At 44.9% G+C, this 24,577-nt stretch overlaps 1 protein-coding gene and 1 long non-coding RNA gene across 2 annotated transcripts in view; both read left to right on the top strand.

Annotated features, from left to right (window-relative positions):
* Nucleotides 1-18,166, top strand: part of LOC147028020 (uncharacterized) — a 47,955-nt gene extending 29,789 nt beyond the window's left edge. The window contains exons 10-14 of the mRNA XM_085877947.1: nt 813-859; nt 1,224-1,335; nt 4,041-4,087; nt 4,452-4,563; nt 17,862-18,166. Of these exons, the coding sequence (XP_085734073.1) occupies nt 813-859; nt 1,224-1,335; nt 4,041-4,087; nt 4,452-4,563; nt 17,862-17,920 (377 nt within the window). The 3' untranslated portion in view covers nt 17,921-18,166. The remainder of the gene's footprint in view (nt 1-812; nt 860-1,223; nt 1,336-4,040; nt 4,088-4,451; nt 4,564-17,861) is intronic.
* LOC147028019 (uncharacterized) overlaps nt 1-24,577 on the top strand; it is a 102,107-nt gene that overhangs the window by 63,477 nt on the left and 14,053 nt on the right. The gene's annotated exons all lie outside the window — the stretch shown is intronic.

The raw sequence follows: 24,577 nt of genomic DNA, 5'->3' as shown, positions 1-24,577 counted from the left end.
ACAGAGATCTATAGCGATACCCCCGGCGTGAGCGTCAGCGTGAGCGTGAAAAAGTAAAAGTTTTTGTTGCAAGTTCTTTCCTTTCGAATGTTTTTATCTACCACACTATTTTTTTACTGATTACAATATACAAATACAGATATTGCTTCAAAATTATTTGGTTCAGACTTCACTGCAATACTTTATAAAAAAATATTATGAGACCAGTCTTTTAAAAACGAAAAACGAGAAATGTATAAACAGGCGAGCATTGGGTGGCTTTGACACCACTGGTTATAATGACCCCAAGCATCCTGGAATGTTATTTGCTTAACACTTGGGCTATACTTGTGTGGAAGCTGTTGCTTTCAATATACCTGGTGTTCCTCATTTACCCAGTTGTTTCCATTTGTTTTTTTGTCCACTTCCTGCATGTTATATCTCAGGCAATGCCAGGTGCCTTTGTGGGAGGAGGGAGGGAAAGGGTGGAGGTTGGAGGAGGGAGGTCAATGGGTGGAGTGTGAATTTGGAGGGAGGGTGGGAGGAGGTTGGGGAAGGCAAGGGATGGCAAAGGGAAGGGATGGGAAAGGGAGGTGGTGGGAGTAGAAGGGATGTTGGGAGGTGGGATGGGAAGGTGTGGGAATCTGGAGGGAGGTGTGGGGTGGGAGCATGGAGGGGAAAGGAGGAAGGAGGGACCCATTGTTGTCTGGCAACACCGGGTCCCTTTGCGAGCGGACTATATTACTCATAAGTAGATAATCAGTAATTGGACAGAACATTTTTGCACGGAATTCATGAACAAGTGTTCATCATGTGTATCTTTCTCGCTCCAGGATCTTCTCAAAATATCAGATCTCACCAAGACAAGAAATCTGAAGAGGTAAAGTAAAATGAGAGCACGAGCTTTTTAAATGTACAGAAATAAACAATCCCAAGAGAGAATTGGTTCAAGTCAGCAATCGATGCATTGTTTCGCCAAACTCAGATGACAGAGAAGAGTTGTAACCAGGTCGAGCACAACCAGGTTGCAAACCTTCAATGCTTCCACAGTAATTTGGCGTTTCCTGTTGGATATGTGTGTTTTGCTCAGCACTTGGGCAAAACGGTTCAAATTGTTATCCAGGACATTGTGGTTTTTAAATTGTTCACTGAAATGTTCACATGAACAGCTCATGATCAAATGAAATGACATCTCATGGTGATTACGTAAGTTTCTGGCTGTTCCAAATTATTTTGTCTTGCAGGAGATAATGGTGGAGCCAGGGAAAAAGAACAGGATTCCTGGGCCAAAGAAACGAGGACGAGACTCTGAAGGTGTGGATTTAAGACAAAGGAAACGCCTTTGTAAATCGAAAGGTACTGATTCTCTGTGAGCGGTGACTCTGCAGTTTCACATCTCGTGATTCGAGTGAACCTCACAAGCAAGTTCCCATTTCCCAATCGAATTTTACTATTTACTCGCAAATACCACCCGTCACTTCGCTGATGGGTTGACTGAAAGGGGGTGGAGAAAGAGAGAGAAAAGGGGGGAGGGGCGGGGGGAGGGTGAAGAGGAGGAGAGGAAAGAAGAGAGGAAGGAGGGGAGCGAGTTGGTGTGTGGGAGTGACGAGGGGTGGTGGAAGGGAAGACGGTGTGAGGTGAGAGGAAGGGAAGGCAGACGTGCAGTGGAGCATTCATTATGATTCATACTGTCTCATCAAAATTATTCTGCAGAGAATAACAGTGAAGTTGGAAACAAAATAATGTCTGAAATCCATTTTCTTCCGGTTATACAAGAAACACTGCTCGGTCACGCCTGGAGACAAAACCCACCAGATGCATCCGGAGCCAAGACGTCTGGTCACAAACACTGTTCGGACACGTCCGAAGACGAACTTCCATCCGGACGTGCCCAGAGACAAACTCCGTCTGGACATTTCCGAAGACAAGCTCCCATTCGGACACGTCCAAAGACAAACTCCCGTCTGGACATGTCTGCAGCCAAGCTGTCTTGAGAGAAACACCACCCGGATGCGTCAGGAGACGAACACCACCCGGACGCGTCGGGAGACGAACACCGCCCGTACATAACCACCATAAGGATATACCCACCGTCCAGACATAACCACCATAAGGACATAACCACCGTCCGGACATAACCACCGTCCGGACATAACCACCGAAAGGACAAAACCACCGTCTGGACGTAACCACCGTAACGACCGAACCACCGTCCATACATATCCACCATGAGGACAAAACCACCGGAAGGACATAACCTCCGTCCAGGCATGTCCAGAGAGAGAGAGAGGTCGGAGGATGGTGGTGCACTGTTTTTTGTGGGGGGTGGTCGAGTTTGCAGAGAGAATATGTTCTGATTTATGAACCACACACACAGACACACACACAGACACGCACACAGACACGCACACAGACACGCACACAGACACGCACACAGACACGCACACAGACACGCACACAGACACGCACACAGACACGCACACAGACACGCACACAGACACGCACACACACACACACACACACACTCATTCTTGGCCGGTCGGTAATTTTTTCTTGTGATTTTCGACGACAGTCCGCACTGCATACAAACCGAAATCATTGAGTTGCTTTCACCTAAAAACAATGTTGCATTTGTTTCGACGTTTCAGTGATATGTTCACAAACATTGATTTTTAAAAACAGCTGTGTGTGACGGGTGGAAAAAAAATTGGCTTGGTCATTCAGGAAACTCATCAATATGGCAAACAGCTCGGAAATTGGATGTTTACAACTCTCTCAGAATGGCAAAGCATGATCCACACACTCAGAACGATGGGGCATCAACCACTTGCTCAGGATGATGAAGCACGGAGCACTCGCTCATGTTGACGGATTACGGAGCACTCGTTCATGCCGACGGATTACGGAGCACTCGCTCAGTATGACAGATTATGGAGCACTTGCTCATTGCGACAGATGACGGAGCACTCGCTCAGGATGACGCACCATGAAGCACTCGCACAGGATGACGGAGCACGAAGCACTCACTCTGATTGGCATGGCTCGGCAAAAGTGTCCACAGTGAGTGAACGATTCGCTCAGAATTATGGAGCGCGGTTCCGCTATCGACTGAAGGGCACTCAACAAGTGGCTTTAGTATTCAAGCAAGCACTCCAATTCAATAGTTGACAAGGAATGGCTGGCCATGCTGTGGCTGCATACCACACTGGAGCCCTTTAACTTTAACTGCCTGCAGCAGTCAAAGAAATTCCCTGAATTTGTTCAAATAATGACATTCTATTTTATCCACAAAATGATTGCTCATTGACAAAGAACAACTGTGGAGTCATAAAGTTTAATCGCCCATGAAATAAACATTGCAGATAATCTGCTTCGTTGCCTGCTCATCTGTCCATGCATCACGTGGAACATCATTAGCGGTCTGTGTGAATGTTATGTCCTTATTTTCAAATGTCCGGTTTTCACCAGATTTGCTTCGATACCCTGGAGAGCATATCGCAAAACCTCCAAAAAAAGGGACACAGACCTGGCAGATGCTTTTGGTTAAGCATTCCCGCCGAATGACGGGGTGAAGCAGTGAATACATTGTCATGTCTCTCAGAAGACAGAAGGAAGGGGTAGCGATGTGGGGTGTGGGAGTGAGGAGGGATGGAGGAAGGGAAGACGGTGTGAGATGAGAGGAAGGAAAGGCAGACATGCAGTGCAGCATTAATTACGATTCATACTCTCATCAAAATTATTCTGCAGAGAATAACAGTGAAGTTGGAAACAAAATAAAGTCTGAAATCCATTTTCTCCTGCCCACTGCAAAATGGTGGGGCAACACCGGGCGTCAGAGGATGAATTTGTGGGAAGGGGCGGGGCTGGAATCTGGACAGAATTGTGTGGGGTGGGAGCATGGAGGGGAAGGGAGGGAGGAGGGACCCAATGTTGTCTGGCAACACCGGGTACCTTTGCGAGTGGACAAAAATACTCATAAGTAGATCATCACGAATTGGACAGAACATGTTTGCTCGTAATATACGTACAAGTGTTCATCATGTGTGTCTTTCTCCCAATAGGATCTTCTCAAAACATCACACCTGAAGAGGACAAGAACTCCAAAGAGGTAAAGCAAAATGAGAGCAATAGCTCTTAAAAAGTACTGAAAGAAACAATCCCAAGATATAATAAGTTCAAGTCAGCGATCAATGCATTGTTTCGTCAAACTCATATGACAGAGAAGAGATGTAACCAGGTCAGGCAAAACCAGGTTACAAACCTTGAATGCTTCCACAGTGATTGGGCGTTTCCTGTTGGATATGTGTGTTTTGCTCAGCACTTGGGCAAAACGGTTCACATTGTTATCTAGGACATTGTGGTTTTTTAATTGTTCACTGAAATGTTCACATGAACAGCTCATGATCAAATGAAATGACATCTCATGGTAATTACCTAAGTTTCTGGCTGTTCCCAATTATTTTGTCTTACAGGAGATAATGGTGGAGCCAGGGAAAAGGAACAGGATTCCTGGGCCAAAGAAACGAGGACGAGACACTGAAGGTGTCAATTTTGGACAAAGGAAACGCCTTTGTAAATCTAAAGGTACTGATTCTCTGTGTGCACTCTGGAGTTTCTCTGCAGTTTCTTATCTCCTGATTATAGTGAACCTTACAAGCAAGTTCCCATTTCCGAATTGAATGTTACTATTTACTCGCAAACACCACCCGTCACTTCGCTGATGGGGTTACTGAAGGGGGGTGGAGAGAGAGAGAGAGAGAGAGAGAGAGAGAGAGAGAGAGAGAGAGAGAGAGAGAGAGAGAGAGAGAGAGAGAGAGAGAGAGAGAGAGAAAGAGAGAGAGAGAGAGAGAGAGAGAGAGAGAGAGAGAGAGAGAGAGAGAGAGAGCGGGGGGAGAGTGAAGAGGAGGAGGGGAAAGAAGAGAGGAGGGAGGGTAGCGAGTTGGTGTGTGGGAGTGAGGAGGGGTGGTGGAAGGGAAGACTGTGTGAGGTGAGAGGAAGGGAAGGCAGACGTGCACAGGAGCATTCATTGTGTTTCATACTGTCTCATCAAAATTATTCTGCAGAGAATAACAGTGAAGTTGGAAGCAAAATAATGTCGGAAATCCATTTTCTACCGGTTATTCTCGAAACACTGCTCGGATACGCCTGGAGACAAAACCCACCAGATGCATTCGGAGCCAAGACGTCTGGTCACAAACACTGTTCCGACACGTCCGAAGAAGAACTTCCATCCGGACGTGCCCAGAGACAAATTCTGTCTGGAGATTTCCGAAGACACACTCCCACTCGGAGACGTCCAAGGACAAACTCCTGTCTGGACACGTCTGGAGCCAAGCTATCTCGAGAGAAACACCACCCGGATGCGTGCAGAGACAAACAACCACCAGAAACGTCCAGAGATAAACACCGCCCTGACGCGTCCGGAGACGAACACGGCCCTGACGTGTCCGGAGACGAACACCGCCCTGACGTGTCCGGAGACGAACACCGCCCTGACGCGTCCCGAGACGAACACCGCCCTGACGCGTCCGGAGACGAACACCGCCCTGACGCGTCCGGAGACTAACACCGCCCTGATGCGTCCGGAGACGAACACCGCCGTGACGCGTCCGGAGACGAACACCGCCGTGACGCGTCCGGAGACGAACACCGCCCTGACGCGTCCGAAGACGAACACCGCCCTGACTCGTCCGGAGACTAACACCGCCCTGACTCGTCCGGAGACGAACACCGCCCTGACTCGTCCGGAGACGAACACCGCCCTGACGCGTCCGGAGACGAACACCGCCCTGACGCGTCCGGAGACGAACACCGCCCTGACGTGTCCGGAGACGAACACCGCCCTGACGTGTCTGGAGACGAACACCGCCCGGACGGGTCCGGAGACTAACACCGCCCGTACATATCCACCGTAAGGACATAACCACTGTCTGGACAGAACCACAATCTGGACCTTCCCACCGGAAGGACATAACCACCATAACGACCTAACCACCATCCAGACATAACCACCGTATGAACATATCCACCATCTGGACATGACCACCGTCTAGGCAGACAGAGAGGGGAGGGGAGAATGAGAGAAGTGTGGGATGATGGTGGTGCACTGTATCGGAAGCGGGCAGAGGAGGGATGGATCAAAGAGAGACAGAAAGGTGGGGGTGGTGGAGTTGGCAGAGAGAATATGTTCGGCTTTATGAATAACACACACACACACACACACACACACACACACACACACACACACACACACACACACACACACACACACACACACACACACACACACACACTCGTGCTTGGCTGATGTCGGTAATTTTCTTCTTGTGATTTTTGACAACAGTCCGCACTGCATACAACCCAAAATCATTGCGTCGCTTTCACCGAAAAACAATGTTACATTTATTTGGACGTTTCAGTGATATGATCACAACCATTGATCTTTGAACACAGCTGTTTGTGACAGGTGGAAAAAAATTTGGTTCGGTTATTTAGAAAACGCATCAACATGGCAAATGGCTTGGAAATTGGGTGTTTCCGCGGAAATCGGGTGTTCACAACAACCCACTCAGAATGGCAAAGCAAGAACCACAAACTCAGAATGATGGGGCAGAAAGCACTTGCTCAGGATGATGGAGCACAGATCACTCGCTCAGGATGATGGATCAGAGAGCACTCGCTCACAATGGCAGAGCACGGGACACTCGCTCAGGATGGCAGAGCACGGTGCACTCGCTCAGGATGATGGAGCAGAGAGAACTCGCTCACAATGGCAGAGTACGGTACACTCGCTCAGGATGATGGAGAACGGAGCACTTGCTCTGATTGACGTGACTCAGCAAAATTGTCCACAGTAAGTGAACAATTCACTCAAAATGACGAAGCGTGGTCCCGCTATCAAATGAAGGGCACTCAGCAATTGGCTTAAGCACTCAAGCAAGCACTCCGCTTCGATGGTTGAGAAGGAATGGCTGGCCATGCTGTGGCTCTGGAACACATTGGAGCCCTTCAACTTTAACTGTCCACAGCAGTGAAAGAAATTCATTAAATTTGTTCAAATAATGACTTTATAGTTTATCCACAAAGAATTTGCTCATTTACACAGAACAACCTTGGAGACGTCACAAAATTTAATCGCCCATGAAATACACATTGCAGAAAATCGCCCACGTTGCCTGCTCATCTCTGCATGCGTTTCATGGTACATCATTGGCGGTCCGTGCAAATGTTATGTCTTTATTTTCAAACATCCGTTTTTCACCAGATTTGTTTTGATTCCCTGAAGAGCACCTCGCAAAACCTCCGAATATATAGACAAAGATCTGGCAGACACTTATGGAGAAGCACTCCCGCTGAGGGACGGGGGGGGAGGTGAAGCAGTGAATGCATTGTCATATCGCTCAATGAAGCTGGTTGATTTGGGCACATTCTTCAATCTTTTGTTCACTCAATATATTTCTCCAAATAGAAGAATAAGAGTCGTTTAATGCTTTGGAAATTTCACATTTTTTGCGTATGTTTGGAGGAGGGAACATAGCCTTGTTTGCTTTATCTCAATAGGTGTATTGGCTTGGTTATAAGACTCCTTTTGTCTCTAAATTATCAGATTTCACTCCAGATTTCGACAATTATTTAGTCCGGATGATATCCGATCCTCAAAACCAAAACAATATTTCGAAGATATTCCTTAATTCTTCCTTGTGAGTCGATCGTGGAAAATCACGTCATGTCATGCATGAAATTGCTCCAAGTTCCAATTTGAAAACTATAGCACTGACAAGAGCAATGTAAACAGAGAGTCGTAGTTATGATGAACAGGCATTTGATAATATGAGTGAGGAAAGTGAAAGAAAAAACTTTATCGTGAAGAAATCATTGTTGCCTGTTCCAATTCAAGGCATGCTTGAGGAGGCCAAAAAAGTGGTGGCTTCAGACCCCAAAGAGATTACCCAGGAGACGCCTGAAGACCCCAAAGGGTGAGGTTGCCGAGGATGTGCCTAATGAAGGACATAATTAAATTAGGCCGTTAATTATCTTCCAAGGGATATTTTAATTCACTCAAACACCCAATTATCACTCTCGCTTTTCCTTGGAATTTGCTTCGTATGCATTCAAATTTTCAGGCTGCTTGGTTTTCTGGTTTCAGATTTATGGAGGAGGCACATACACACACGACACACACACACTCCGACACACACACACACACACACACACACGCACACGCACATACACACACGACACACACACACTCCGACACACACACACACACACACACACTGCCATTCATTTCTATAGATTCGCCGGGACACGCAGAACATCCACGTGATGTAAAATATGACCAGTCCTCAAATGCCCTCCTCACAAACTCTAACTCATCAATCCCCTGGCCCTCCTTTACCACATGACCTCAACCTCTGGTTCTCCTTTACCCCATGACCTCACCCTGTGGTTCTGCTTTACCCCATGACCTCACGCTCTGATCCTCCTTTACCCCATGTCCTCACCCCCTGGCCCACCTTTATCCCATGACCTCACCCCCTGCCCCTCCTTTAACCCATGTCCTCACCCTCTGATCCTCCTTTACCCCATGACCTCACCCCCTGCCCCTCCTTTACCCCATGACCTCACCCTCTGATCCTCCTTTACCCCATGACCTCACCCCCTGGCCCTCCTTTACCCCATGACCTCACCCTCGAGTCCTCCTTTACCCCATGTCCTCACCCCCTGGCCCTCCTTTATCCCATGACCTCACCCTCTGATCCTCCTTTACCCCATGACCTCACCCCCTTGCCCTCCTTTACCACATGACCTCACCCTCGAGTCCTCCTTTACCCCATGTCCTCACCCTCTGACCTTTCAGTCTTGAGGCTGCAAACTTTCATTCCCCTCGCCAATCTCCTCGTCACTCGAAACATTCAAATCTCCACTTTGGAACTACTCATCTCCCCCCTCCCCACCAAAACTACCGTCGTGTCCCGTGTCCAGGGGATTTAACCCCTTCCTGGACGGATGACCAAACTTCTCCCTTCAAGACCTCCAGCCGAGACTCACCAAGATTAATACGCACGAGCGGGAAAATAGTGAAGCGATGTTCCAGAACGGCACAAATACATGAACACAAACAAATTTAATCAACGAAACAATAATTTCATAAGAATCAACAAATATGTACAATGACAAAAATTGAAATTATATTAATGAAAGAAAAACGTGAGGTAACCTGAATGTAATTCCAGTTGAGGTTCCTCCACACAGACTTGAGTACAGACAAGTGGAGAAATATTAAATAAAGAATAATTCCTTCTTTATTTCGGCACAAAGCTTCGGCTCGAGGAGAGATGGTCTTTTTGGAACGTGGTGATCGGACCGTGTCAGCGAGCGGGTAACAGTGTTCAAAATGGGGCCAAGCTGTTCCGTGAAGAAGCGGGGAGGAGGCACGTGACGTCACGGCTCACGAACCGCGCTGTATTTTATTCTCCTGAGGGAATATTCTGGCGTTCCTCTCTCACACTCTGTCTGTTCGCAACAATGGTCCACACGACGAGGTGATCTCTGAGTCGGACAACCAATGGCCAGCACCTTGCCCAGCACACTGCAAATTCACCAGCACAGTTACGAGAATCGTGCAGCCTTTGTCGTGCCGAGAGCAAAAGCGAGATCCTCCGTGTCCTCCGAGTCCCTCAACTACCTGCCCACCTCCTCTGCCCTCTTCCTCTTTTTGCATCTGACGTCACGACCATCAATCCCCACAAAGGGACGTGACTTTTCCTGTTGTCACCCTTTGAAGGCGGGGATTTTTGCCCACTTGTGGTTGTTTATGGAGACGTGTTCCCCATCTTGTCGATCTTGAAATGTAAAAACATAGGAAAATCACAGATGGGTGATTACATACAATGGAAATTATCCCTTATCAATCTAATGAGCACGGCACCACCACCACCCCCCCCTCCCTGTGGTGATATGTGACACTTAAGCTCACAGACTTCCTACTTAGTTTCATCGAGATGTCACTTACACGTCCATGGGCAAAGACACTCTACACAATGCTATCTTTCTTTTGAAATCCCTTCATGTATCCCACAAACATAACAGCACTCATCCCCTTCCCTCACTCCTAAAACCTCAACATCCCTGTCAGAACTCTGTCCCATCTTTGCTCCCTCCCCAATCCTCCCAATCTCAACACTCTTTCCCTTCCCTCCTCCCTCTCATAAAAGCAAAAGGGCATTCCCAAATCAATTGTCACATATTTAATAATTTCCTCCCCTCTCTTATCATGCTATCACCGACTTCATAGAAACTGAGAGGATGAGGGAGGGAGAAATAGAGGAGGGAGGGGGAAAGAGAGAGGAAGGAGGGAGAAAGAGAGAGGAGAGGGGGAAAGAGAGGAGGGAGGGGGAAAGAGAGAGGAGGGAGGGGGAAAGAGAGAGGAGGGAGGGGGAAAGAGAGAGGAGGGAGGGGGAAAGAGAGAGGAGGGAGGGGGAAAGAGAGAGGAGGGAGGGGGAAAGAGAGAGGAGGGAGGGGAAAAGAGAGAGGAAGGGGGAATGAGAGAGAAGGAGGGGGAAGAGAGAGGAGGGAGGGGGAAAGAGAGAGGAGGGAGGGGGAAAGAGAGAGGAGGGAGGGGGAAAGAGAGAGGAGGGAGGGGGAAAGAGAGAGGAGGGAGGGGGAAAGAGAGAGGAAGGAGGCGGAGGGAGAGAGGACAGGTGGAAGAGAGAGAGAGAGAGAGAGAGAGAGAGAGAGAGAGAGAGAGAGAGAGAGAGAGAGAGAGAGAGAGAGAGAGAGAGAGAGAGAGAGAGAGAGAGAGAGAGAGAGAGAGAGAGAGAGAGAGAGAGAGAGAGAGAGAGAGAGAGAGAGAGAGAAAGAGAGAGAGAGAGAAAGAGAGAGAGAGAGAAAGAGAGAGAGAGAGGAAGAGAGAGAGAGAGGAAGAGAGAGAGAGAGGAAGAGAGAGAGAGAGGAAGAGAGAGAGAGAGGAAGAGAGAGAGAGAGGAAGAGAGAGAGAGAGGAAGAGAGAGAGAGAGAGAGGAAGCGAGAAGCACGAAACGTGAATATTATTCATATTACAGCTCCGAAGATGTCTTTGGCTTCACATTGCACCATCATGGCCATATGGTTTTTCATGTTGAAATTGTGGGTGGTCAAGCTAGCTATTTAACCAATGATTGGAATTGAATGTCACTCAGGGATGGATGCACAAGCATATTATTATTTATACTTGCAAAAAGTATCTGTCCCCAGTGATCGGAAAAGTCTCAGTCAATCTATCAATATAAGTTATTTCATGGACCTTCAAAAGGTTAATTGTGTTGCATTCTTGGTTTCACTCGGAGTCAAACGCTCTGAAACACTTTTTCCGCCCACCGCAAGATGGTGGGGCAACACCGGGCAGCAGAGGATGAATTTGTCTGAAAAGAGCGCAAAAGATGGCTGTTGTAAATTGTATTACTCCATGATGATGTGCATTCAATCTGTTTTAATCCAGATGCTAATTTAGAATTTTTACATTGGCTGAAAGGGACGATAAAGTGACTGACTTTATTGCATCAAGAAAGGTGAAATGAAAATGCAAAATAACCAATCGATCGCTTTTCAAACGCGGCGTGAGAAGTGGCTGCCATAAGCGGAAGACAGACCAACACCTGAGCAGACATCACAGTTCCCAGTATTAACAGATGTCTTCCCTTTCAAGGAACTTCAAAACAGAAAGGGACCATTCAGCCCTGCAAGCCTGTGCAATGGTTGCGAACCTGCAACAGTTTTCCTGTTGTCTGTACTTTTCAAACATTGAATCTCAGACAAAGAAGCAACACACATCGTTTTGAAGTCTTTGATATTACGAATGACTTGGCTGGGGTTTGATCTGCCAACCTCCTCAACTCAGAGTAGATGCCCTCACTCTGAATGAATTACATCAAAGAGTCCACCGAGTATTATATTGTTGTGGCCGGGGGTCTGGGTGAGAAGACGACTCAGGGGGAAGCTATCTTGGGTTCCCACAAGACTCCCCACAATGGGAGGCTTTCGCACACGGATAACTCCATGACGTGGCGGGTCACTAACCAACCGTGTCCACCAACAACTCAACCACGTGACTTTGGGTCCTGCGTCGGAATCGGTTTTCTCATTTATATTCACATGACTTAATTATCGGGGGACACACCTTCGGTATGCCTTGTCCGAACCGGGTCACCTTACCGGGTCAGATGCAGCTGAGCGACACTGCCAAGGACGTACCGGCTAACAGAACGGATTGTTGGGAATAATGTCCTGGCTCGGCTCGGATACGGACCATGCTGACTCAATGAAAGAAAGGACAAAAACGAGCTGGGAGCATTTCTACACAATTATTTATTAACAGGCGTGTGAGGAAAAATAAATGGCACAGGGAATGTAGTTTATTGTTTTGTGTAAGCAGCGACAGAAATAACTGTGTGGTGCGACAACAAAACAAGCAACTGACTAAAGCAGACACAGAGCAGACCTATGCTGATATAATTCTTATGCAATATTAACTTAAGTAAGGACAGGCACCATGACAAACACACGCATGCACACATGCACGCACGCACACACACACACACAACCCGATGAAGAAGAGATAATGAGGCAAATGGTCTCACAATACCTTGCACGATTGACCGACCACGCCACCCAGTATGTTGTCAGGGGAATGCTCCGCTGAAAGATCCCTCCTTGACAGTTGGCCCGTCATCTCCTGCTTGGCTACAGTGCCGGCAAGGTGTCTGCGCCGATCCAGATAATGGGCTTGGCCATCAGGTGTGAGGGAGGGACTTTAGGTGGAGCCAGCGGCGGATTGGTGAAGAAGAAGGTGTGAAGCAGGTGGAGCCAGCGACGCGGGGCAGGCGGAGGCGGAGTCAAGAGGTGCACGCAGTGACCGATCCAATGCCATGCAAGGAAGATGAGGACGATCACGATGGCAACTCTGGACGGCTTCACGATCTGTCCTTTATAGGCCCTGGAGGGCAGGGTGGGGTGCCGCCCCGAAGTGATGCGTCGTCACCCGAATCGGGCGCTCCGCTGTGGAATCGTTTCGCTCCGAACCCCGCAATATGGACCGCCTTGCACCAAACTCCCGGGCCGTGCTCCTGCGACTGGCCGAGGGCTGCGCCAGTCCCGCATGCTCGCTCTGTCACCGCCAGCACGCTGTGGTTCGCGCCAATCAATGTGCTTGTCCCCTCCGTACGCCATGTGGCCTGAGGGATCAGGGCCCAACAGCATGCCTCTACTTGGTGGCAGCTGCGTCGAGGTGGAGTTGCGTGAGGATGTCTGCCGTTGGCGTGAGACATTGGTAGCTGCGGTGTCGAGCGAGAATTGACAGTAAGACGTCATTGTGAACCAGCACACAGACCCGAATGAAGATGTGTGCTATTCTTGCCCCGTTTTGTGCGAAGATAAATTATCACGGTGCTGCGCGTGGGTCCGCCATTGTGGATGCGGTTATCTATCACAGTGGTGATCTTCACAGGCAGCTGCCTGCGTGCTGCTGGCCCTGATCTGTGTCATGGATTGAAGGAAAGCATTGGATATAATTATTAGATGCAGAAATAGGTTGAAAAGAATGTGCCGCGTGCATCCTGTATAGAAAAAATGACCGTTTTTACAGCCATTTTTCCCTGCTGTGCAGGGGTTGGCTTTTTCTTGAGGCAATGTTTTATGGCCGGATGCCATTCCTGACGCCAACCCTGGTCGCCTCTTACGACACACAGGGATATGGTACACCTATTCTAACCGGGGCATACACCGGGACCAGTACACTGGTACTCAATTCGCCGCCCTCGGAAGGATGACAGGCTGAGTCAACCCCCTGGTGTTAATTCAGCAGCCAACGGGGCTTGAACTCAGGACCCTGGGATCCCAAGCCACCACTCTAACCACTAAGCCAACACCAGGCTTACATCCTGTATAGCGTTGTCATTTATTGTTTGATTGTACAATTCTCTTTGATGCCATATTCTTGCAGCGGAAGATTTTTTTTCCATCATCCGTCGTGTGGTTGAGACTTCTACTGGCCTCCAGGAGGACGCATTCTTTTCGTGAAGGGTGTGGCTGCAGTTATCACAGGTGGCTGTCTGGGTGCGGCGCCTGCTGTGATTTTTTTCAGGAATAAGAGGAAAATAGTTGGAATGAAGATAGAGATATAATCAGACCTAACTATGAGATTCACGCAATGCACTTCATCCTGTTTGACCCATTAGACACGAGGGAAAGGTCTAACTACGTATTTTAATGAAATAACTGTCTGGGGACCACTGTATAATGGATGCCATTGCCTGGGAGGCATGCGGTTTCCCAAACTGCAACAATATTAAGGTTTATTTTGCACTTCTTTGGTGTTTATGATGAAACATTATTTTTGGGTCACAATGATAAATGGTGGTTTAATCATAAACAAAAAACATCATCTTACACGGCAACATTTGTTCAAAGACTCAGTATCGCTGACTGTTGTTATAAAGGCTGACTTGTTTTGTTCAAGTTTGCGATCATCCTCATGTCGTGTCTGAACACACTGTTAATCAAACTGCGATTCCATTTTGTGTTTTCGGCCCGTACACCTGATTTTCGAGAATGGGGGGGCGGGGGGGTGATCAGAATTTTAAAAAGTTGGAACACTGAGAGCATGAGAGTGCAGCACTATCATGCCCATCATGAGATGCTATGCACACCGCATTACTTTACCAGAGAAAGTGAGTGTCAAAAATAGAGAGCTCAATGGGTTATCATTTTGGGGTGTTTTCAGGCCACGTGTCGGTATGGCATCGACATGGCAGTAAATAAAATACAATTTCATTGATTGAAATCTCGAATACCGATCAAAGTTTGAGCTTCAGCTCAATTCACCAAGTAACTCGTGACAGGAAACATCATGTCATTCAAGGGAACAAATCATAATATGAATTCACAGAAGTGCATCCATGAACTTTTGGTTTTACAACATTACAAGTAAGTTTCCAATCAAAGTCTATCGAAGTCATCTTTGTGGTTAATGCTCGTGAGGGGGGAAATGAAAAGATGAACAGTGTATTGGACATGAATTTAACGATGAAAAGCATGATTTTTCAATTACAATCTCACAGGTAAACATTGGCTGTTCACAGCATAATGAGGTGATCTGATCAAATTTAAAAAAAAATACTTAAAGGCCTGCAATTATTGCTCACTTAGTCTTTCAGCAGGGTTCCAAGTTCCATCCGACTCAGATGCTTCCTGGAAAACTCATCCACCACCCTTTCCTCATCGACATCAAAGTCATAGTGAATGTGCATGAGATCCAGTGCAGACAACCTGTCTTGCAGGGGCAAGTCCAGGAATTGGGTAGGGGGGTTTCCAAATTTCAGAAAATTATAAATTTTCCAAATTATTTCCAAATCGATTACTGTGAGCTGTTAGTGGTTTATTGTTTATTAGGTACTGTATTGATGCAGTTTTCTGAGGCTTCTGGCCTTTTTTGTGGCACACTTTCGTGGGATAAGGAGTTCTGGGTGACCAGGGAACCCCTGGGTTTGCCACTGTAATGGTAAATATTTTTGTTGGGAGGAGGGGGGGGGTTTCTGGACAACCAGGAAACCCCCCTGTACTTGCCACTGGTCTTGGACCATGCTTGTCCTGAGGAAGGTGAAGGTGCTCAAAATGGACCTGAATGTGTTTGGCACACACTGATTCCTTTCAAGGTGTGAAAGATCATCAAAAAAAACTTTATTCGGCGAAATGTCATTTTACATTATATTTTTAATGACTGCACATATGCACATTGCAAGAAAAGGTTCCAAATTCAAACGCTGAAACAATGATACATGAAGCCATTTTGACCAAATTTGATGCATAATTTGTGAGATTATCATTATAACAGCCAAAACTGCAATCATTCGAAAAAAAATCCAACGTGTATAACATAACAAAGCAGTCTTTGAGAATCGTGAGTCATTTTAAATTCACCTCGGTACACCCTTGAAAGTTGTAATTCATTAATTTAAATCCAAACATCGTCGATGTTTTGTAAACATCATCATAAAGTAAATTTAGTCAGGAATCCGATGAGCATACTTAGAAACAGCGCAAAGGTAATGATATTAACACTTCACTTGTCTTCCTCGAACTGCAGCCTGCTCGCAAGTAAATTTGTCCATGGTGAGCCTTGATGTGCTATCTTTTAACAGCCATTTAGAAGGGCAAATATAAACACAAGAATAATCAAACATCAAATCATCAAATCGAGAGTTCAACCTTTATCACGGTGTGTATTTGTACTGAAAATCAAGATCAAGTGAGCTTTCTCCCTTCTGTTCCATCTTCCCTCAACCTGCCTAAAGACACGTGATTAAAATAATGCGTCAAAATAATGTGGACTTTTCTTGGGGGAGGGGGGAGGGGGGGACGTGCAGACACACTCTCCGCACCCCCTCTGGTGCGCCACTGTGTTTATACATTTGAAATTTATCTCTTTGGTGTCTGGCTCTTTTTCTGGTTGAATGTTGAGCCTTGCCTGCGAATGGAGCTTTTCAAATGCAGCACGGGAAGTGGCCACCATAAACGGGAGACAGGTGAATGCATGAACAGACACCACGCTTGGCATTATATTATATTTTTTGTGAGTTATTCATGGATCAATTTAATGTCTCAGACCATGTTGAGCTCAATATGTTTTTCCACAAAATATTCAACTGAAAATTCATATTCTGTGGTGAAAGTACCAAGGAAAAAGTGAAAGCACTGCTGTTTTGGGACAATGTTCGGCAAGCTGAACAGTGTGCTTGGGACCAAGCTGTGCCAAGTCGTTTGCCTGGGCTGAGCAATGTGGTGTGTGCCGTTCCACATCCGATGATGAGAGAATTTTTTGAGTGGCATCTTCCTTGCAGCACAAGCAGTTGGTTTGAACTTGCCAATTTTTGACAGAGTTGGGAATGAGGCCTACTTTCCTTGCCCTTTTGGTTTGTTCTCTGTTTTCCCGACCACCATGGCCATGCCCTGTGGTGGAGTGGAATGCAGGGGCCGATGTCGCTGTAAGTTTGGTGATTACGAGCTGTAAAAGCCGAGGCAGTTTGCCAATCACACGGGTGCTAAAAACTCACCATAAACTTATGCGTAATCACCATTGTCTTCCATCTTTTTTGTTTTTCACAAACACTCTTTCATGGCTTCCCATTTACATTTACATCATAAGTCAATGAACTGCCACTTAATGCAATGTTTCAGTGTTAAAGATCTGTAATTGATTAGTTCCATGCTCAGAGCATCGTTGCAGCTTTTAATTTCACCGTGATGGAATATTAATCACTGTTTTCGGTTCTTCGATTCATTGATTTATGTTCCATGGGTTGGTATTGTTAGACATACTCTTTTTTGCACATTTTCAAAACTGTCCAGCTCTTCAAACAATGTCACTCACATTTAATTTCAACAGAGATTCCATTACTAACTCAGGCTTCACTTTCAACGAAATATTATGTTTAGTATTTGTGAAATGAAAGTTAATATAACTGACTTTTTCTGACCACAAATTATTGCAATTGTTTGTGACATTCATTCATGAGTTATAACTTGTCCACGTTTAGACAGTGATGGACTGTGTTTAAACTATGCTCGGAGAAATTGAGCTGATCAGGGACAGGCTCAAGGCTGAGCTTACAAATTCCAGTGAGAAGTGAGTTGCTTTGCAATGACGGCCTCACTGCTAACCTTTTCTCAGCTATGACCTGGAGAATGGGTTAAAAGCTTGAGGCAGGAATCGGCCAATGCAGGGAAAGAGTCATTTCTTACAATGCATCGACTGTACGACTCGTCTGTAGCGAATCAGCTGTTGGAGAAAACATGTTTGCAAGTAATACTCAGACAAGTGTTCAACATGTGCATCTTTCTCCCTGAAGGACTTTCTCAAGCCAACAAATCGGAAGAAGACAAGAAGTCAAAAGAGGCAAAGAAATAAGAGAGCAATGTCTCTTTAAAACTACGAAAAGCAACAATCCCAAGAGAGAATTGGTACAAGTCAACGTTCTCGGCATTGCTTTCAAAATTCAAATGACACAAGTGGTGGAAAGAAAAGTGAAAATCGGAATATGATGAAAGTTTGAGCCAAGAGCAGAATTTTAACCAGGTCAAACAAAACCAGGTAATAAACTTTGAATGATTCCATTGTGATTCGTCGTTTCCTGTTGGAGATGTGTGTTTTGCTCAGCTCTTGTCCAAAACGGTTCCATGTCGTTATCTTGGATGTTGAAGCTTTTAAACTGTGGTGCATATGTTTTGTCTTGCATATCCCCATTCCTCATCATGGCAGATTTGAGATGAAGGAGGCAATCTCTTCACAATATAAATTTTGGACAATGTCATTGCCTTCTCATTTCAGGCTGCAGAGGATGGAGTGGAGGGGAAAGTGGAGTAACATGAAAGAGGCCTTGTTGGGGGCAGCAGCTCAGGTGTGTGTAAAAACAAAAGAAGAGCAGATTGAAGGGGAGGAGCAGTGGTGCTGGGAAAAAGAGGTTTTATTTTCATTGTTAATTTCTTTGTTTGATTTGCATACAAAGTCGAGGCTCGTGGCCCGGAGTTAGATTCAGGAGAAAATTGGACAAATCAAGTTTGATGGGCCAAATGGTGCCTCCTGTATTGGATTAATTTCCTTGCAGGAGAACAAATTGTTGTGTTTCTGGGGTAGATGAACGGATTTAACAAGAAAGATAGGATTGTATCGAGTTGTTTGGTCTGTGTACATGTCAGAGACATCTCGATATAATTAAGCAGGGAGACTGTGAGCTGAAGTGTTGCTTGTCACCACACGGGAGTCGTGCCATGTTAAGTCGTGCCAGTCGTGCTAATTCACACATGTGCTGTGTGAATTGGCTCTCATGCTGAGCAGGACGTTGGCCGTTGATGGTTCGGCTGAGCTGTGAGGTGTGTACGTTAATGAGGAGGTTCGCAGAGTGTGCCTCGTAGCCTCATCACAGGCCCTCAGAAAACGTCTCGTCATGTCGGCAATCCATGTGTCCTGACCGGGTGCAAGAGAAGAACGGTCGGCATATTCACTCGTGAAATGAAGCTGCACGGCGGTCTCTGAGCCTTGGTGTCAATTACCACTCACGAATTGCCTGACGTATGTTCTACCCACGGTGAGAGGGCGGCTTGGCACCATTTTGTTGGATGCGTCTCTCCAGCGCCTCGATTGAAAGCTCCCTCAAGACCATCTCTGGCACACAGCTAAGTGCCGGGATAGCAGAGGGATTTTTCTTTGGTTCGTTTTCCCCTTGTCTGTATTTAAGTCTGTGTGGAGGCTCCTCAATTCCATTTAGATTTAGATTTAGATTTCGTTCACCACAGGTCTTCCATTCATTATTACAATTTGAATTATTGTTATTGTGCAAATTTGATTAATGTTCTGACATTATTATTTTGTTCATTCAATTTGTTTGTGTCCGTGTATCTGTACTGTTCTGGTGCAGTGCTGAACTCTCTTCCCAGGCGTGTGCATTAATCTCCGAGCGTCTCGGCTGTCGGCCTGCAAGGGGAAAGTTTGGCCATCCATCCAGCTATCCAGGTAGGGATTAAACCCCCTGGACATGACAATATTATTATTGTGTAAGTTCTACAACTTCGCTTCCAATCAGGGTATGGTTTGGTGACTTTCTAGTGGGGGGGAGTGTGGGGTTGGACGTGGGAAGGCATGAAATTGGCATATCTGTAATGCTGCAGGGTGAGGAATTTATTTATGATGGTTTATTATCCTGATAACTTTTTTGTTTCTAAACCAAATAAAATAAAATTTCTCGACAACATTGGCACATGGTGTGCAAAATCAATTTTGATTGTTTATTTCTTAAAAATTACATGAGACAATTGGGCCCCTTTCGAATGTATGCATTCACGACAACGCGAATCTTATTGTTCATTACCGCAAGCAATGTCTCTTGATCAATCGAGTGGATGGTTGCAGTGATGTTTGCCTTCAATTCATCGATCGATGTTGGATGTTCCTAAAACTTTGCCCTTCAGAAATCCCCATCTGAAGAAAGCTGGTGGAGTTAAATCTGCCAAATCAAAGTGTGCCTCATCTGTCCTGATATGATGACCTTGTTTGTGAAATTGGCATGCTCATTGCATTAAAAAAAAATGTTCAATGCATTTAAAGTGCTCCATCAGTAAAAACTTTCAAGTATTATCTGCAAAAACAAAGAAAACAATAATTAGTTATGCCGACTGTTTCCAGCTCGAAAGATTGCAAATGTGTCAGATATAAATGCCTCACCCTGTACGTCTGTGCTTCACAATTTAAACAGTTAAGATAAGCAATAAATTACTTGAATACTGAAGCAAATTCTCAGAAATATTTTGTCATCACACATTTGCCAAATCTTCTGTTTAGTGTCGCAGCATAGCAAACCTGTTGTGCATTTTGTGATGCAAGCACCAAATTTGGCACAAATGTACATTAATATGTTGCGAACATTTTCAGATATTGGGCCACTTGAAATTCTCTCTTTATGTCCGCCATATTGGATTTCAAAATGGCCGCCACTTGAAATCTACATTTGCTATTATCTCTGGATGTGATGCAGCTATTGACTTGATTCTGGGATCTAAATGTATGTTTTTGGGGGCAAGGAATCCAATGGTACCATTTTCAACTTAATATTATCCGTCACAGTCTGTTATATAATTTTATTTGGAAACTATCTCGGCAAATATTGGATTCAACACAATACTTTGAAAAGAATGTCTTGGTTCTGCAAATGTCTTCGGTATAATACTGATATGCAACATGGTCTCGTATTTGAGGCTCAGTGTTCTGGTATCTGAGGCTAGGTATATACCGGTACTGAAGATACGTGTATATAAACAGTGTCATGTTAACAAGTTCAGCATTGCCACAAGTACATGTATGTTGTTGACTCGTCATGTGCAGTCCCCTTCACACACAGAGGGCTGTGCACTGAAGGGCAGCCTTTTTGCACTTGCAGCACCTCACACACCCTTTCTTGCACTTGCAAGAAACCAGCTCAATGCAGCTGTGAGCTTCCTCAGTGAGCCTGGTCCCGTAAGGTGTGTACTGTCCTTCTCCAGTCCTTGACCAACCCCAGTTGGTTGGTGGAGGGAGCTCTGGTGCTGGCAGCAGTATCTGACCCCACACATGTCCACCTTGATACACTGCCCTCTTGACATGTTCCTCCAGAGCTGCCCCAGCAGGTTGTTCACAGAAGAAACAATTTTCTGGGACCTTCTTCTCTGCACTCGATGAGCGTGAATGTAACCTGGTGCGTTTGCATGCAGCTTGTTCCTCATCGCGCTCACATTCTTTCTTGAGTGCTCTCTTTTGTGCTCTCTGCAGTTTGGTGTTGTTGTCCTGGAGCCTGCATGTCTGATGATATTTTGCACCGTGTGCAACCATCGCAGCTTCAATGCCATGACCATCATCGAGTCTTTCCAGGTGAAATGATCCTGGAAGCTCTCCAAGTTCACTGAATTTGACCAAGTTCTCTGCGAGTGAACTGTACCCACTCCCAATGTCTTTTTTCTTTGATTGGTCAGGTTTGGTCAGTGTCTCTGTCTTGTCCTCTTGACATATAAGGCAAAACTTCCAGTCAGTTGTGGTGAGGTGCTGTGATGTTGATGGTGAAGTTCGCTCAACATTAGCTAGTCTGAAGCTCTTGGACATGGTGGAACTGTCTTCTGAATCTGCAACGATACAATGATATAATGTTAACATTTTGTTATATATAATAGAGGGGTTTCCTCCGCCATACTAATGGAGAGGAGGATAATTCCTCTATATCGTAGAGCATTTGGCTTGGCACACTTGGGGAATTAGTTTTGTGAGATTATGCCGGAATGAAATTTTCACCCATACCAGAGGCAAGAAGAGAAATAAAATCACATGAGATGCTTTAGTAAAAAAATATTCCCAAATTTATTGTATATTTTCAAAACATTTGAATTCATAAATTCTTACAATATTTACACAGCCAAGATTTAAATATAAATCAGTCTAAACTCTTATTAGGTTGGACAGTACATTTTCCAGACATACCGCGTTCTTTTAATTACAGCCTTCGTGTTAAATTCAGAACATGTCAAAACTGTCAGTGTGGAATACACACTTCACTCAAAATACTACTTTATATAAAACATTACTAATTTGAAGCCTTATAGTAAGAATTTCAGATAAACCCCAAAAAAGTAAGACCAGGTTGGCGATTAGACAACCTGCCTCCGTCGTGCCCACCAGACAAGTGGTGTTAGCCAGCACACATGTGTATCAGGTAAGCTTGTGCTGAGTACATCATACCTGAACAACTCAGTGAGGCAGAACACAGCAGTGCACACCAGGGTGACCCCTTCAGTGCATAAACCAATTAACCTGTCCACTGCAGGGCATATAGAAATGAAGTTATTTTCTGCATATACTAATAATATAAGTTCAGTTCCATACAACAATTTCTGTTATCACGACTACCACTACTACAAACCACTACTACAAGCTTTGTCTGGAATTTTGTGGACTATCAGACAAACATACATACAGACAAGCTGGGATCAAAACATTACCTCCTTCCACCATTGAGTGTAGAGGTAAACATGCTGGAAATTATATCATGCCCTAGATTTAATTCATGCTTATCCATGTATTTGCTTCACTGGTTCACAAGGTCTTTTGCATACATGTAATTCAGACTCTTGTCTTCATTGATGACCACACAATGTTGCCCAGCTGAGCCCAGATTGTATAAAATTCACTCATTTATGTGGAGTCACAAGGTGATTTAAACACAGCCACACACAAAGAACACAGTTGATGTGGGTCAACACACATGCAGCCTCTCCACTCTTTTATTTGGCTCAGGGCTGTGATTAAAGACATGCAGTGGAGTCATTTTTGTAAACATTGTTAAAGACATGTGCATTGTTAAAGACTACAGTGCATTGTTCAGGAAACAAGACAGATGGAAGCCTATACAAGAAATTTCTGGACTCTAGAAACACAAAAGATGGCTTAAAGGGTCTAGGAAAAGGGGATTATGCATGTTTGGTATTAATTGACAATATGAATGCAATGTTCCATAAAATATGCAAATGAAAAACACAAATGAATGGGTCACTTTGTTTCCTAATGCGATATGAATTTATATTTTAGACTGCCAGTATATATGGGCTTGTCTGAGTTGTTACGAGTGATTTAGTATCGTTTTTTTTTATTAATTTATATTTCCAGAACAAAGACATTCTTTTCAAAGTATTGTGTTGAATCCAATATTTGCCCAGATAATTTCCAAATAATATGATATAACAGTGTGATAGATAATATTAAGTTGAAAATGGTACCATTGGATTCCTTGCCCCCAAAAACATACATTTGGAGACCAGAATCAAGTCAATAGCTGCATTACGTCCAGAGATAATAGCAAATGTACATTTCAAGTGGCGGCCATTTTGAAATCCAACATGGCGGACATAAAGAGAGAATTTCAAGTGGTCCAATATCTGAAAATGTTCGCAACATATTAATGTATATTTGTGCCAAATTTGGTGCTTGTATCACAAAATGCACAATTCTTTTGAATATTTAGGCAAAGCCGCCCCACTAGGAATGCATGATTCATTTATTTTGTTATTTCTGACTGTTGCAATTTTGGAGCTGTATATAACCTTCGTGACATGAAGCTGAAATGTCACATTACAATTAAAATATATCGCGAATGCATTTCTCGCCCTGAAAAAAAGGTAATGAAAAAATAATCTTGGAACGATTTGAGCTCTGCATGCACAGGTTCAAGACTTATTACCCCTTAAATCAATGTTTGACAGACATTTTATTGACAAAAGCCAGATAAATATAATTTAAATTGATAAACTTACCAATTTCACCGAAAAGCTGGAACATTCTCACAGATCAGCTTGTTGTGATGGAAGGCAGTTTCCTCCTTCCTCTTCTTTCCTGTGGTGTTGTCCTCGGTGGTGTGGTATCCCTCTTTAATTCACATTTCTGCATATTTCTCAGCTTGGAAAGTGTTTGGGCCCGATAATTGAAATAGACAGCATCCTGTTGAGTGTGCTGACATACATTCGGCTTCTCTAAACATTCGGAAGAAGGTTAATTGTGCGAAAACCACGTTCACATTCAGCATTGGATAAAGAAATTACCCCAATTATGATGAGCATTTTCTTCAGGGTATCCAACATCTGCTGTGTGTCTTTGTGTCCTCCAAATTCCTTTGCACGATCGATCGTCATCCTCACTGCTCCATGATATGGACTTCATTTGTGCAAGGGATTGATATTTAAAGAGGAGTGTTGAAGAACAAGGAAGATGATACAGCAGACATTGGAGAATGGAGACTGTGGATCAAAGGAGCTTATTGCTGACTGGTGAGATTAATAATAACACCAAGGTGACAATCTCTATCCCCGACCTTTGGGATGGTATGAGGAATAGATCTATGTAATATGAAAGCTGAATGTTCAACGGTTTTTTGAAATGTCGCGCACACAAGAAAAGTTATTGAGATGAAACCATGACAACATAATTCAGCTCATGACAGCCATGATCTCATCAACTTGAGATAATGTCATGATTTATTGATATTTGTATTATGAGAGC

Source organism: Eptatretus burgeri, chromosome 4 (genome assembly GCF_056783735.1).
Source record: "Eptatretus burgeri isolate ZD-2024b chromosome 4, Ebu_testis_v1, whole genome shotgun sequence".
In the NCBI taxonomy this organism is placed as follows: domain Eukaryota; kingdom Metazoa; phylum Chordata; class Myxini; order Myxiniformes; family Myxinidae; genus Eptatretus; species Eptatretus burgeri.
The sequence above is the reverse complement of the archived record's forward strand: the minus strand, read 5'-3'. Positions and strand labels throughout refer to the sequence as shown.